General features: G+C 41.7%; 2 protein-coding genes across 2 annotated transcripts in view; one reads left to right on the forward strand and one right to left on the reverse strand.

Annotated features, from left to right (window-relative positions):
- Positions 1–553, reverse strand: part of setd4 (SET domain containing 4) — a 7,544-nt gene extending 6,991 nt beyond the window's left edge. The window contains exon 1 of the mRNA XM_086258769.1: positions 130–553. The gene's annotated coding sequence lies outside the window, so the exon portion shown is untranslated. The remainder of the gene's footprint in view (positions 1–129) is intronic.
- LOC147315819 (carbonyl reductase [NADPH] 1-like) lies at positions 260–14,275 on the forward strand. Its single transcript, XM_086258779.1, has 7 exons — positions 260–382; positions 2,645–2,759; positions 9,533–9,702; positions 9,796–9,903; positions 10,522–10,730; positions 10,837–10,890; positions 11,012–14,275. Exons 2-7 carry the CDS (start codon positions 2,647–2,649, stop codon positions 11,183–11,185), a joined length of 828 nt encoding a protein of 275 aa, XP_086114905.1. The 5' UTR covers positions 260–382; positions 2,645–2,646; the 3' UTR covers positions 11,186–14,275.

The following is a 14,275-nucleotide window of genomic DNA, read 5'->3' on the forward strand; positions in this document are numbered from 1 at the left end:
CGATCAATTAAGAGGTTTTTTGTAGGGTGCTGGAGGACTACATGCCACATAAAAACCCTTCAGTGAGCCACAGCACTGATCTCTAATCTGTTCTGCTGTCGTTTATTTTTATCAGATGATCCTACAAACCTTCCTAAAAGTTGAACCAAAATATAGAGAAATGCCGAAATATTGTCCATATTAACGTGAAACTCCTCGCAGTACAGCTCATCCATAACCCAACCCACGTGTTCCACTTGTTTTTCCGGGGATGCGCACCGATCCTGCGCAGAACGCCGCCCTGCTTTTCTTCTTTTTCTGTTTTTTTTTACAGTCGTGCATTTTCATGTGCAGCGCTTTTTGTCCTCTCTGCAGCCTCATTCAGGACCAAACCCCAGCTTCAGTAAGTGTGAGGCCTCCGCTACATCTTACAGTTTTCGTTTGTCAGCAGCTTGTTTGAATTTTAGCGGATTTAAGGAGGCGTCGGGCCGACCTGCAAACTGAAAGTCAGCGTTATGTAACAGAGAGAGAGACGCTGGTGAAAAGTCTTCTGATTTTCTTCGATCAAAGGCTTTCAAACGGGAAGTTTGGACAAATTATTAATTCCATGCTGTAATTTACAGTCGCGTGCTGTTTGTACATGCCTCGTAAAACCAGCGTGTTTGTATCGTTTGTATCTGGACTGACTGATCGCACTGTCTACACAGCTCCTTTAACTGCAAATACAACTAAACTTATTTAATCCACATTCTGCAGTGCATTTCAGAGCTGCAGTATGTGCATTCAATTCATCCCCCCCCTGAAATTATTGGAGCAATATATGTGGATTTGTTTTCCCACTATCTTTCTCTCTGGAACTGGCTTTTTTTTTTTTTTAACTTTATTTAACAAACAATGAGTATACAACATACGAACAGATGAAGTATACAAAACAACAACGTGAACACACAAAGCCAGGGGTAAAAAGAAAAAAGTAACAATTATAAGAATACATGCAAAAATTCACATATATATATTGTTTTGAGAGCCTTTTTGTTGGTGGAGTCTGATATTGATTGTATGTACAGTTCCACATCCTTAAAAAAATGACAGAAATATGGTGTTTTGTTAGTAAACTTACATTTATGGATAAAAAATTTAGCTAAAAGTATTAACAAATTTATCATAAAAAACATTTCTCATTCTTCTTGGGGAACTTAAAGAAACAGAATAAAACATTTTCCCATCGTAAAGAAAACTCCCTTAAAATATGGACAATAACAAACCTGCTAAATTCCTTCCAGAATCTCTGTGTAAAAGAACAGTACCAAAAAAGATGTGTCACAGTTTCTGGATGATCCCCACAGAAAGTACAATTAGTATTTATGTCCCTTTTAAATTTGACCATGTAGTGACTGGCTGGATAACATTTATGTAGAATTTTAAACGAGACTTTTTTCACCTTATTTACAATCAAATATTTATGGGGGATCATCCAGACTGTCTTCCACTTGATATCTGGAACAAATCGGTTCCAATAAGATATATTATATATGGGAAAGAGACGATATCTTCTTGGAATAAACTGCGTATTTTCTTATTGCTGTTACCAAGTTCCTGTGAAAAGTAGATTTTTCCTATTGGTGACTCAGCTGGATCAGGGAGAGTGACTGAGGTAGATATTGAGCTGTCAGTGTTTTTATATAACATTAAAGTCCCTGAGGGTATGGCACCAAGCACCATTGAGAATTCCTGAACACTGATTGGAAAATGATATAGTGCAATAAAGTCGTTGTAAATAAGTAGTTGTCCCTCTTTATTAACCAGCTGAGCCCCCAATAGGATCCCAGTTTGGACCCAAGTTTCCAGGAAAAGTGATTTATTTTTCTATAAAATATCTCTGTTGTTCCAGATAAGGTATTTGTGAGGTGAGAAGTTGTGTTTATAAATGAGGGTCCACGCTAAGAGGACCTGCTTATGGAAGGATGAAAGCTTTACAGGGAGTTTCTCAACATTGTAATTACAATTTAAAATAAAATTAAAGCCACCAAAACGAGAGAAAATACGATATGGTATAAAGTTCCAGATAGAGGTAGGGTTTTTAAGAAAATGTTTAGCCCAATTAATTTTGAAAGTGTTATTTAAAGTAGAAAAGTCTAAGACGTTAAGCCCACCTGATTCGTACTTATTCATCACAACAGTTTTTCTAATATAGTGCGTACGGTTTTCCATATAAAATTAAAGAGCATGCGGTCAATATCTTTACTAATTTTCTTATCCAGATGTAAGGAGAGAGCAGTATATGTTCATCGGGATATCCCTTCAGCTTTAGTAATTAACACTCTACCTTTCAAAGACAAGTCCCTTTGCAGCCACTGGTTGAACTTTTTTAGGATTTTCTGTATAATTGGAGTGAAGTTTGAAGAGCATCTTGATTTTTGGTCTTTGGATATTAACAGTCCCAAGTATGTGACTTCTTGTTTAACAGAAATATTACAGATCGTATTTGCAGGGCAGTCTTTAATTGCTAGTAACGCACACTTTTTTAAAATAAATTTGACCATGATCTAAAGTTGTATTTTTCTTAGATAACTTATGGTCCCAGTCCAGAGCAGGGCCCACCTATGAGTTTAACCACCACTTGTGTGGAGTTCAGACACTGATGCCTCTCTCTCTTTTTGTACAGACATGCCAATCCGAGTTGCCGTGGTAACTGGAAGTAACAAGGGCATCGGTCTGGCCACTGTCCGAGCGCTCTGCAAGCAGTTTGAAGGAGACGTTTACCTCACTGCCAGAAATGTGTAAGTGACTCACCTGGTGATACCTGGACCAAGTTGATGATGTATCTGCAGTTTAATCATCTCAACACTTTTGCATACCAAGAGCTTAAACAAAACTAAAGCTCGGTCAGAGCTAACAGGAACTGCATCTGTGGTTTGTTTGTTCATCCAAGCTTCTTGCTTCAGGCTCTGAGCACGCACACGGAGTGAAAAAGGGCATTTGATGCATCATTTGACTGTCCTTCTGCACACAGTTGACCAACTGATGTGCTGGGAGTTTTGACGTTCTAGTGATCTAGTGACCCTCGAGCTCTCGGCTAGCTATCGAGCTGGTGGGTAACAGACGTCTCCGAGAGGCCTCTCGGCCTGGGGCTCGGTCACTCAGGCGCAGCTGGCTGCCGGCGGAGCTCACGGGCGCGTCACTGCAACTCCCCCTGGCTTCTGCTCCGCGGCTGCTGAGTGACCCCTCATCTGGGACTCTCCTCAGCTCTTTCCGGGACAGTGGCGCAGCTGCCCCTCTGTTGGTCTTCCTTGGTCTCTTGTGTTCTGGGGGCCTCTGGATGTCTGGAGTTTTGATCTCCTCCATACCTGCTTCACGCCCTGGAGGACGGGGCTGTGGCCCCCCCACACCCTCTAGCAGATCATTACATGAAGGAACCTTTTAAAAAAACAAGCGTGTCCATGCTCACAGGTGTACACACGGGTGCTCACACCCACAAACTACACCCTTTTTGGCTCCTACCTCAAAGCACACTGTGTTCTGTTGATCTTATGTGCTGCACAATAATGTTTAACATTTAGTATTTACTGTCATATTCCCATATATCATTGTGATGTTGTTTATTCTATTACTCTTGTTCTCTTCTGCTTGCTTTCTTTTTTCTTTCTCAGCAGGTGATCCAGGTGATTGATATATGCATTTTTTTTTCTCTGCCCGTTCTGTTGGTTTTTGTTTTTTGCCCTTCTCCCCCGTCCCTCTTCTCAGCTGTTTCTCTTTCCCTCTTTCTTTCTCCCCTTCTTTCCCCCAGTCAAGTCTGTCCCGTATTCAGTAAGTGAAAATAAAATAAACAATAAAAGGTGAATCAAATGGACCATTACGGCAAGGCTGGGATGGTCAGTTTGGTAAAGTAAATCCGTTGGGCATCTTTCTTTGCCTTTAGACAACAATTCTGATGCAAAAGAGCCAAACGGGACAGGCCAAAAAAAAAAGGAAAAAAAAAACCAAAAAAAAAAACCAGACGTCTCCGAAAACGTCGAAGCACTTTTGCAAATATGCAATATCTTGATAAACCGAGCAGATATTTGAAATTTACACACCCACATTGTCGACTGAAGATGTTAAAAGTTTATTTTGTGACCCAGACAGATTAATAAGAGTAATTTTAAAACATAGTAGCGGCCGCCATTGCCATTTGGTTGGGCCACGCTAGGAATTCTGGGATATGGTGGGCCACGAAGGACACACCCGACCCATCCTCCAAATTCGGAGAAATGCTGATGCATTTGTCGGCTGCATTCGGAGGAGTCTACGAATTTGGACAGCCTTCGGCGCGTCGCTGTGACGTAATTGGTCTACAAGTTTTTGGACACGACCAGAGCAATACGGGAAGAGTACGGCGTTATTTTTGTGCCACTATTCTGAGCGCACGTAAAAAATGAGCGCACGTAAAAAAAGGTTTGCACCTTAGTTTGCGTCTTAGTTTGCACTTACACCTGCAAATTTTTTTTACGTGCGCTCAGAATAGTGGCACAAAAATAACGCCAGAGGGAGAAGGCTGCAACCCATAATGCAGGGCTCTAGCGTGCGACCAAATTTTTCAGTGGTGCGACTAAAAAAAATCCTAGGTTGCACTGGTGCGACCAGCAGCTGTTCAAATAAAAAAGAACAGAAAAAAAGTCTCCGCAACTCTGAAAGTCTCTGTGTGGTCAACAACATACACACATTATGCCCCTATCGTGGTCTAAACCAATCAGTGATAGCCAGGGGCGGGACCTCTCTGATTGGCCGTGGTCCAGATATTTCTGTAGTCCTTCGTGTGTACATTTGAAAGTGCAGGTGGATGGAGAGAGGTGAGTAGTTTGAATAAAGCTCACAGATTCTGATGCGTCGACGGTCCGGACTTTGTGTTTACATCTTTTTTGCGCTCGATTCTGAGCTGCAGGTTTTCTCTCTCCAACCAAAATTCACTGAACCAGCAGCAAAAGAAGATCCAAACTATGCTTCAAATTTAATAAATATCGTTATTAATTCACTCTTACTTTTGCAGTTTTTCTTCCAAATCACACTTCATGTGCAGCTCTCTCTCTCTCTCTCTCTGTACTTCAAGAACAGTTTCCCATCTCAAATCTCTGTTTTCTGCATTATTCATTCACTTATTACCCACCAGTCTACTGTTGTTTGCAGTGCTGTCGACCGCTGTCTTTTTTTCCCTTTTTTTAACTTAAATGACCTCGGACAAGAAAGCCTAATTTCTGCTGTTCAATACTGAAGAAATTTATACTTTTTAAAATTATACAAAATTGCAGGATATTTTTAAGGTAATCTGCTAAAAAAAAAAAGCCAGGCCAGGAAAATCTCCTTCATGTTTTTCTGTGTTTTATCCTCAGTTACATTGACACAAAGGCATCTGCTATGATGCTTACACCTCTGGTGAAGTCTCACAAGTGTCAATACTAATAAATTATCAAAATAATAATATTTCTGACTGTCTGAGGCGAAATCGAATCGAATCGGCACCTTGTGAATCGGAATTGAATGGATTATAGAAATCGGTGATGATACCCTGCCCTATTGAGTAGTCTAGACCTGACTGAAGTGGATGTAGCTGTGGGTAATAAGAAAAAATGAAAAGAACTGTTGATAACTTTTTTGTTAAGGTAAGGCCTGATCTGTCTGAAATTCATAGCCAGTGCTCTGACACGGTGCCATCAATCTTTGAATGTTGAAAAAGCACAGTGTATCCAGAAAACACATTATATGCTGCGATAAATGCACTGCCCAACTGTCCCCTCGCCCCATTGCCTTTCAGCGGCAGGTAGCAGCAAACAGGTCGTCAGAGGAGGCCGAGATGATGATTACGTTTAACATCGTCTACAACATTACCAAAGAGTGCCAAAGCACTTTAAGCACAAGCACTTTTTCAGTAATTTTTCTTTCTTGTAGAACTGTGCTCCAAATGAAGAACTTTGTGTTGACAAGATTGTTAGTTAATCATTTACAAATTAATATTGTCTGTATAGACAGCAATTCCCCCCCCCAAAAAGTGCACATGTAAAACTGCGGGGTTAAGCGATGCGGTTGAAAAATTTGGGTGCGCCTAACTTTTGTGCTGATGTGCCTAAGATAAAAACGTTAGGCGCACCAGTGCAACTGCGGCAGAAAGTTAATCTAAAGCCCTGCCATAATGGCAATGATCAGTGGCTTGTGGATCTGAGGGCAGTCCACAGTAACCTCCCTGAACAGGGACCAGTAACCATCACCGTGGCAGACATCCAAGAAAGGGTCTCCAGAGTTGGACCTGGTTCATGCCTACTGGCTGAAGAAGCTAACTTAACTTCATGAGCGCCTGGCAGCACAAATGAACCAGCTGCTAGTTGATGAGAGACACCCGGAATGGCTAACCGAAGGCTGGACAGTCCTGATGCTCAAGGACCCACAGAAGGGGCCGGTTCCATCCAACTACCGACCAATAACCTGCCTCAGTACTACATGGAAGCTCCTGTCAGGCATCATAGCAGCTAAGATGAACAGGCACATGGGTCAATACATGAGTGGGGCACAGAAAGGGATTGGCAAGAATACCAGAGGCACAAAACACCAGCTTCTGGTGGACTGAGCAGTCGCCCAAGACTGCAAGACTAGGCTGACCAACCTGTGCACTGCCTGGCTTGATTACAAGAAGGCCTATGACTCAATGCCCCACACCTGGATCCTGGAATGCCTAGAACTATACGAGATCAACAGGACCCTAAGAGCCTTCATCAGGAACTCAATGGGGATGTGGCAGCCCATAGCACAAGTTACCATCAAGTGCAGGATCTACCAAGGAGATGCTCTGTCCCCACTGCTGTTCTCCATACGCCTGAACCCCCTCAGTGAGATCATTGACAAGACTGGCTACGGATACAGACTACGGAACGGCAAGGCATACATGGAATGCCATAACCAAATGGCCGGCATAGTGTACAGAAACATCTGTGCCGAGTATAACCTGGAAGTCCTGAGGTCAAAATGGGAGACGTCCCCTAGGGTGGTGGAGAATGACCGAGCTAAGATCCTGTTTGACTTCCAGATACAGACAGACATAATGGTGGTAGCTAACCAACCGGACATAGTGGTGGTAGACAAACAGAAGAAGACGGCCGTAGTGATCGATGTAGAGGTTCCGAATAACAGCAACATCGGGAAGAAGGAACACGAGAAGCTGGAGAAATACCAAGGGCTCAGAGAAGAGCTCGAGAAAATGTGGAGGTCCCAGTGGTAATCGGAGCACTAGGTGCGGTGACTCCCAAACTAGGCGAGTGTTGATCCCAGGAACAACAACGGAGATCTCTGTCCAGAAGAGCGCAGTCCTAGGAACAGCTAAGATACTGCGCAGGACCCTCAACCTCCCAGGCCTCTGGTAGAGGACCCGAGCTTGAAGGATAGACCACCCGCAGGAGAGGGGGAATTTGTTTTGTTTGTTTTTTATTTAGAAAAACCTGGGGCCCGTTCTTCGTACGTCGCTTACTACATCCAAGATCAAATGACACATCCAAGATCAAATCATCGCGCTAACCGTGAGCTCGCTAATCCGGTTCCCCGAACACACCTGCTGTTGACGATTACTACAGCTGGACGCAGGAATGTGACATCACTGGGTGTCGTAAAAGGGGCTACGCATCGATAGTAGAAACATTGATCGGCAACCCGCTGATTGGTCGGCGAAAATGTCCAAGGGGCGTGCTCGGTATTTTCCGGCAGCAGAGCAAGAACTCATGAGTGAGGGATTTCAGGAGTTTCAGAGTTTAATTAAAACGCAAGAGAACACTGCAAAGGCTGCAAAAGCAAGGAGAGAGGGCTGGCAGAAAGTTGCTGACAAATCAAACTCGTAGGTAATTTAATAATAATAATAATAATGGATTGGGTTTATATAGCGCTTTCCAAGGCACCCAAAGCGCTTTACGATACCACTATTCATTCACTCCCACATTCACACACTGGTGGAGGCAGCTACGGTTGTAGCCAGGCTGCCATATCGCGCCATCGGCCCCTCTGGCCAACACCAGTAGGCGGTAGGGTAGATCTATCATATGACACTATATTGTCCAATATCATATGGCATTATATTATATTATAATATGTTATATTATATCCCCTTTCACATTAGAGCCACAACAGGACCCACAAGAACATGGGAACAAGTAAAAGTGGAATACAGGAGTATTCTACAGAATGGTAATATTTATCTCTTAGATTGCTTTGCGTCTCTTGGCAAGGTAATACTGGCCTGTAATACTCTGTTAGTTTGTTCATAACAGCAACCAAGAAAAGGGCAGAGGAAAAAAAGACAGGTGGTGGTCCTGCACCCCCTCGTCAACAAGTTGGTTAAGTAAATAATACCCTCACGGGAATATCGATATCTCTCTATGAGCACACTGTCGCGCTGAGCTAAAGGATCCTGTCTGTCCCGCAATATACGCTGAATTCTGAGGACTCTCCTTATCAATCTTGCACCTTCCGCAATGGGTTGGTCGCGTAAACGGACAGGACATGGCTGCGACAGGCTTCCCAAATCCACCTTCGCTTTTATAGCCGTGGTCTCTCATCTTGATTACACGAAGTAATTTACAATTACTACTCTGAAATATGAATTACATCTGTAATAATCACATACATGTAATAGAATGTTAATAGTACATTTCCCTTTTTTAGGAAATGACCTGTATGTATCTGTGTGACATCAATAAAAGGATCAAGTGCTGCATTATCTTTAGTTACATTGATAATATTTATTTATGGTGAAACAGTGGAAAAATATCGCTGTTGCTTTCGTATAAATGAAGCGGACATACCTGCGTGGCCGCGATCTAATCCTGTTTACATAAAGTAAACCTGCTCCCGAGCAGGTTTACGCTTACGGCTCTGTTGCTATGACAGCAAGTCCCGGATGAGCTTCGGGGAACCGACTGATCCAGGATCACGCGAAATCGTCAACAATCTAATCCGGCTAACCTACTTAGCGAGGTACGAAGAACGGGCCCCTGGAGAAGGTGACACAGGTGCTGCTGAAGAGTCAAGTGAATATTTTCATGTTGGTACTTGGTATGCTCACGCTGCTATTTATCTCCAATGTGATGGGATGCACATTAGAGTAATGGGCTCTTCAATGCATTCCTGTGGGACACTGTCTCATACTCCCATGATGGAAATCACTGCAGTTTGAGGTCAGATGAAAGTGAATCTGTTTTTCAGCCATTTATGTGTTCAAGCCTATAAATTGGTTCAATAATTGAATATATTCATGCAGCAGGTATGTTACATCTTTAATGTAACTAAAGGAATGAGTGAAATGTTTTTACAGATGATTTCAACCTGAAATTGTGAACACGTCTTGCTGCACATTTGTTCCATTATGTGTACAGCAAATGACCGTGGTAATGTGGCCAGGCCAGTGATGGAACTTCATCATGTTTCAGGGCCTTTGGGGACAAAATGAAGAGAGAAAGACTGAGAATCTCAGCTGGTATAAGGTGTAAACGATGAGATCGAAGACAAAGTGAATATAAATGAGGATGTTTTGCTCCTCTTGCAGAGGCCGTGGTGAGGCAGCGGTGAAGGCTCTGAACTCAGAGGGACTGAAGCCCCTGTTTCACCAGCTGGACATCGACGATCTGAACAGCATCAAAACCGCTGCTGAATTCTTCAAACAGAAATACGGAGGAGTGGACGTCCTCATCAATAACGCTGCGATAGCTTTCAAAGGTAATTAACTTCTTGTGCTGATGTATATCATTGTGCTGTGGAGCTGCACACACTGATGTTGTAATGTTGACGGAGATCACGCTGTCTCCTCAGTGGCAGACACGACTCCGTTTGGCATCCAGGCGGAGGTGACTCTCAAGACAAACTTCTTCTCCACCAGAAACATGTGGACTGTCTTCAGTGAGATCATCAAACCTGGAGGTACAGCTGGACCCAGTCTGCATCATATTTTACTTGAAAGTTTGCATTTTTAATTGAGTGAGCGTACATGTCAGTAACTGATAATGAGAAACTTTTAGTTTTTAAATATATTAGACATCAATCAGGAAGAGTTGTTTGGAGTCTTCTTCTTGCCATGATGTCTGTATCCTAGTTGTATGCCAGTTCGCTTCTGCAGATGATAAAACTATGCATCTTCGATTATGCAGCCTCCCTTGCTATTTGTCCTCCAAATTAATTTTAAGACCTCCTTCAGCATGGCTTACTGAGATTTATTTCTGCCTGACAGGCAGGAGAGCAGAGGACAGATGAGAAGAATAGGCATTGGCTAAAGAAAGCAGGAAAGCTTTTTCACAGCAGCCATTCTGATACATCATAGCTACATAAACACGGGTCTAAAAAAACAAGAACACACATTTAACTGAACATCAGAAGTCCTCCTGGAGAACCTGCTCAAAGCTTATCCATCAGTCTCTGAAACAAACCTCAGATGGAAGCTGTTTGGAGTTTAAAGTTTAAAGGACTCTAAGAGCACGAAGGAGACAAACATGTTTGCTTTCCATCTTCAGATTCTTGTGTGTGTACGTCTGTGTGTTTTAGGTCGTGTGGTGAACGTCTCCAGCATGAACTGCGTCAGTGGTTTGAAGAAGTGCAACTTGGACCTCCAGCAATGTTTCCGCAACGAGAACATCACAGAGGAGGAGCTGGTGAAACTGATGCAACGATTTGTCGATGAGGCCAAGAAAGGCGAACATAAAGAGCGCGGCTGGCCTGACGGGGCCTATACAGTGTCTAAAATTGGATTGACCGTACGTTTGATTAATGTGTTCGCTGTTATTAACCAGAGACATGAACATTTGACCTGAAACCATATTATGAGACACTGATTATATTTGTGTGTGGATGTTTTTAAAGGTGCTGTCCGTGATTCATGCTCGTCGTCTGAGCAAGGAGAGACCGAATGACGGGGTAACTGAAATATATAACTAACAATGCAGAACTTCTATATTCAGTGGGTTTTTGTCATGGTTTTATGTCCATTAAATCGTCGTTGCGAACATTTTGTTTTTAAATTTGATTCTTTTAAAAGATCCTTTTGAACGCCTGCTGCCCAGGATGGGTGCGCACTGACATGGCTGGACCAACTGCTCCCAAGTCACCAGACGAGGGCGCTGTCACACCGGTCTACCTGGCTTTGCTGCCATCTGGAGCCAAAGAGCCTCATGGAATGTATCTCTCGGACAAGGAAGTCCAGCCGTGGTGAAAGAGAGTTTAACATGAAAAATAATTTGCAAAGAAAGTTTGTCTCTGAAAAGACTGTTCAGAAGTGGTGATGAGCGTGTGAGACTCGCAAATGCACTGGGGTGAAATCGAAACTGTGAAACATTTAAAGAATGAAAGTCACCCAACAACAAAAAAACTGTAACATAAACTGACATTGCTAAAGCTCAGGGATGTTTTTTTTAGGACAGAGTTTAACTCTTATCCAAATATTTTGATAATAAAACCAAAATTGTTCATTTTATTCTCAGTGTGAAGGACCGAGCAGTGAAGGAAACTTAGGCACAGGTTAAAGTCCAAAAAAATGATTTTTTATTTAACCCAAAAAACATAATTGGTTAACTCATGCAAAAAGAATCAAAATCTTGGGCCCATCAAAGAGGTCAAACTAACAAAAACTCTACTCAAAGTTGACAACACTACTGATAACTCAAACAAACTGACCTAACTTAATGAGACAAAGGGGAAACTTAAATAGTGGCTGATCAGCCCACAAAAACAGGAGAAGGGGTAAAACACACAAAACCTAACTAAACCAAACATAATGAACTCCAATTCCTCCCCATGGTCCTGAGTTATGGCATGAACCAATTTGTAGTCTTCCTTTAAAGCTCACTCCGCCCCTTTTCCACCTCTTGGCTCCTTAATCAAGGGACTGGAACAGCTGCAACTAAGGTAACTCAGAAAACAAAAAATTAATCATACATAACAGTGTAAACTAAAATGTGCGCACTTATTTTAGAATGCAGTGTTATGTGGATATGTGAATTAACTCTAAACCAAAACCAGTTATTTATTGTCCTGTAAATAAATTCCTATATTTAAAGAAAGAAATGTGAATGCAAGGTTACTTATAAGCCTCTACACTAACATGGTGATATTACCACTGTGTGGCTGTAAGTGCAGCCATCACACTCAGTAGAGCAGGGTGATATGGCCAAAAATATTTATCACGATATATATTTGAAAATTTGCGATAACGATATAACCGACGATATAATTGATGCGAGACAAAATACAACTCCACAACATTACTAGCGCAAAAAGACAACCTTCCATTTATTTTCACTTAAACAAGAAGCTGGTTTTTATGTACATTAAAGCTTTATAAAAATGTAACAGTGCAAATGCAAATTCCTTGCTGAAAGTTTAACCAAAAGGCATGTCCAGTAGAAATGGGCTGACATATCCTGAGCATAACCATGTATAATATCCACTGAAGTTAAAAAGAGGTGCTTTGCAACATTAAACTGCAGTGTGCAGTACGCATTTTTCGGACCATAAGGTGCACAGGATTATAAGGCACATTAAGCGAAACGAAGCAGTCAGATAAATCAAACTTTATTAAACTCATTCTTCTTGCTTCCTCCACTTCTGTACCATTGATTCATTAATGTTGAATTCTCTGGCAGCTGCTCTATTCCCATGTTGCTGCAGTATATTAATGACTAACCTCGTATTGTGGATGGATTATCTCAGTTGTTCTCCTGACTGAAGTTTGGTCCGTTTACAGTATCCTGCCATGCGATTGCATTTGTCTCTAACCATGAAGAACCTTCACGTTAACTTTTATAAGTGGAAAAGTGTTAGTGTTTGTCCTCCAGCTTCACTGTGTATGTTATGCTAACATAGCTGTGTCGCTAGCGATCACGTAGCACAACATTATATACCAGCTAGCCCAACTTCAGTAACCCTACAAACGTCACTGCTGTTTAGTTTCCTGTCTTCATTTATGTTGGAAGTGATAGCAGAGCTGTACGTTTGAATTTTTTCAGAAATCTCTCAGTCAGAACATGCAATATCATGCTTAGGTAACTAGCGAAACTACCGAGCTAACTTCCGCTAGCTTCCTGCTAACTTCTAACTCCGTTAAATGTAATAACTTTTGTTTTCATGGATGCCTGGAAGTTAAACTTTATAGTTACACCTGGTAAAGCAGCAATGCTGATCGTTTTATTAAAGATGAAAGAATTTAGACAGTTTTTAACTCTAAGTGTTGTTTGACCTGAAGAGTTCGGACTTTAGGACCCAGATTACTCCCAGATTTAAGAGCATCTTAGTCCGACAAATACGACAATAACAACGGCCGCTTGCATGTTCTGCAAAAAAATGTGCTTTGTTGTGTATCTGATGGACAAACACCAAACCAGTTCCACATCACGGAAGTTGCACCATTTTTACAAACCAATTCTGGTTCATCTGTTTCACTCAACAATCGGCCATGTGCGTATGAAAACAAAGGCACTGCGCATGCCTGTTTTACTCCCATTCTATCGCGATATTTCATTTTCCTATCGTTGCCTAACATTATACCGGTATTACCGTGAACGGTATAATATGGCCCAGCCCTAACACTCAGTAACAGTACAGTACTGTGTTATGTGTGTGTCTGCTAGCTGGAATGAATCAAAATGAAAGTGAATCCGTGAAATGTCGAATTGTCGGCAAAGCCTTCAGTACATAACATTTTCATATCTTTGACATCATAAACTTGCCTTAACTGGATGAAGCTAATTGTTCAGAATTACTAGAAAATGTGTTTGTTTTATACAAAATGCTGTTTTTTTTGTGTTTTTTAAAATAAAACATGTGGATCTCCAGTCAAAATACCAAATAAAGTGACTTCAAAACATAAGGTTGAGTGGTCTGAATGTTACAGTGTCCCTGTATTACACACCCAGAGTGCATCAGCCACTCCTCCACCATCTTCACCTTTTCTTTGGTTTGTCCAGTTTCCTCTTCACGTTTCTGTAAGGAAATCTGTCTCCAGCATCTCGGAGCTCTCGGATATTTTCTCTATAATAAGATTCTTTGGAACATTTTTGGCCATTTTGAGAATAAGCAAACCTGTAAAAGCTGATGCTCTGCACTTAACCAGCGTATAAACTATTGTCTGTTTAATCAGGACAGCAGCAGTTTTCAGCTGTATTAACAGAATAATTTTTTTCATTTTGGTTCAGTATTGAATGTTATTGTTTTATGTGCACTTTTAATATTCAACTACCTGTTAGTTTATCATTGCTTTACATGCTGATAATGTTCAAAACTCCACCCAGCTTCCCTCCCACTATTT

The sequence above is a fragment of the Aulonocara sp. 'chitande type north' Nkhata Bay genome, linkage group LG13, assembly GCF_057382095.1.
Source record: "Aulonocara sp. 'chitande type north' Nkhata Bay isolate Kocher_YH1m ecotype deep benthic linkage group LG13, A_spYH_male_GT1.1, whole genome shotgun sequence".
Taxonomy (NCBI): Eukaryota; Metazoa; Chordata; class Actinopteri; order Cichliformes; family Cichlidae; genus Aulonocara; species Aulonocara sp. 'chitande type north' Nkhata Bay.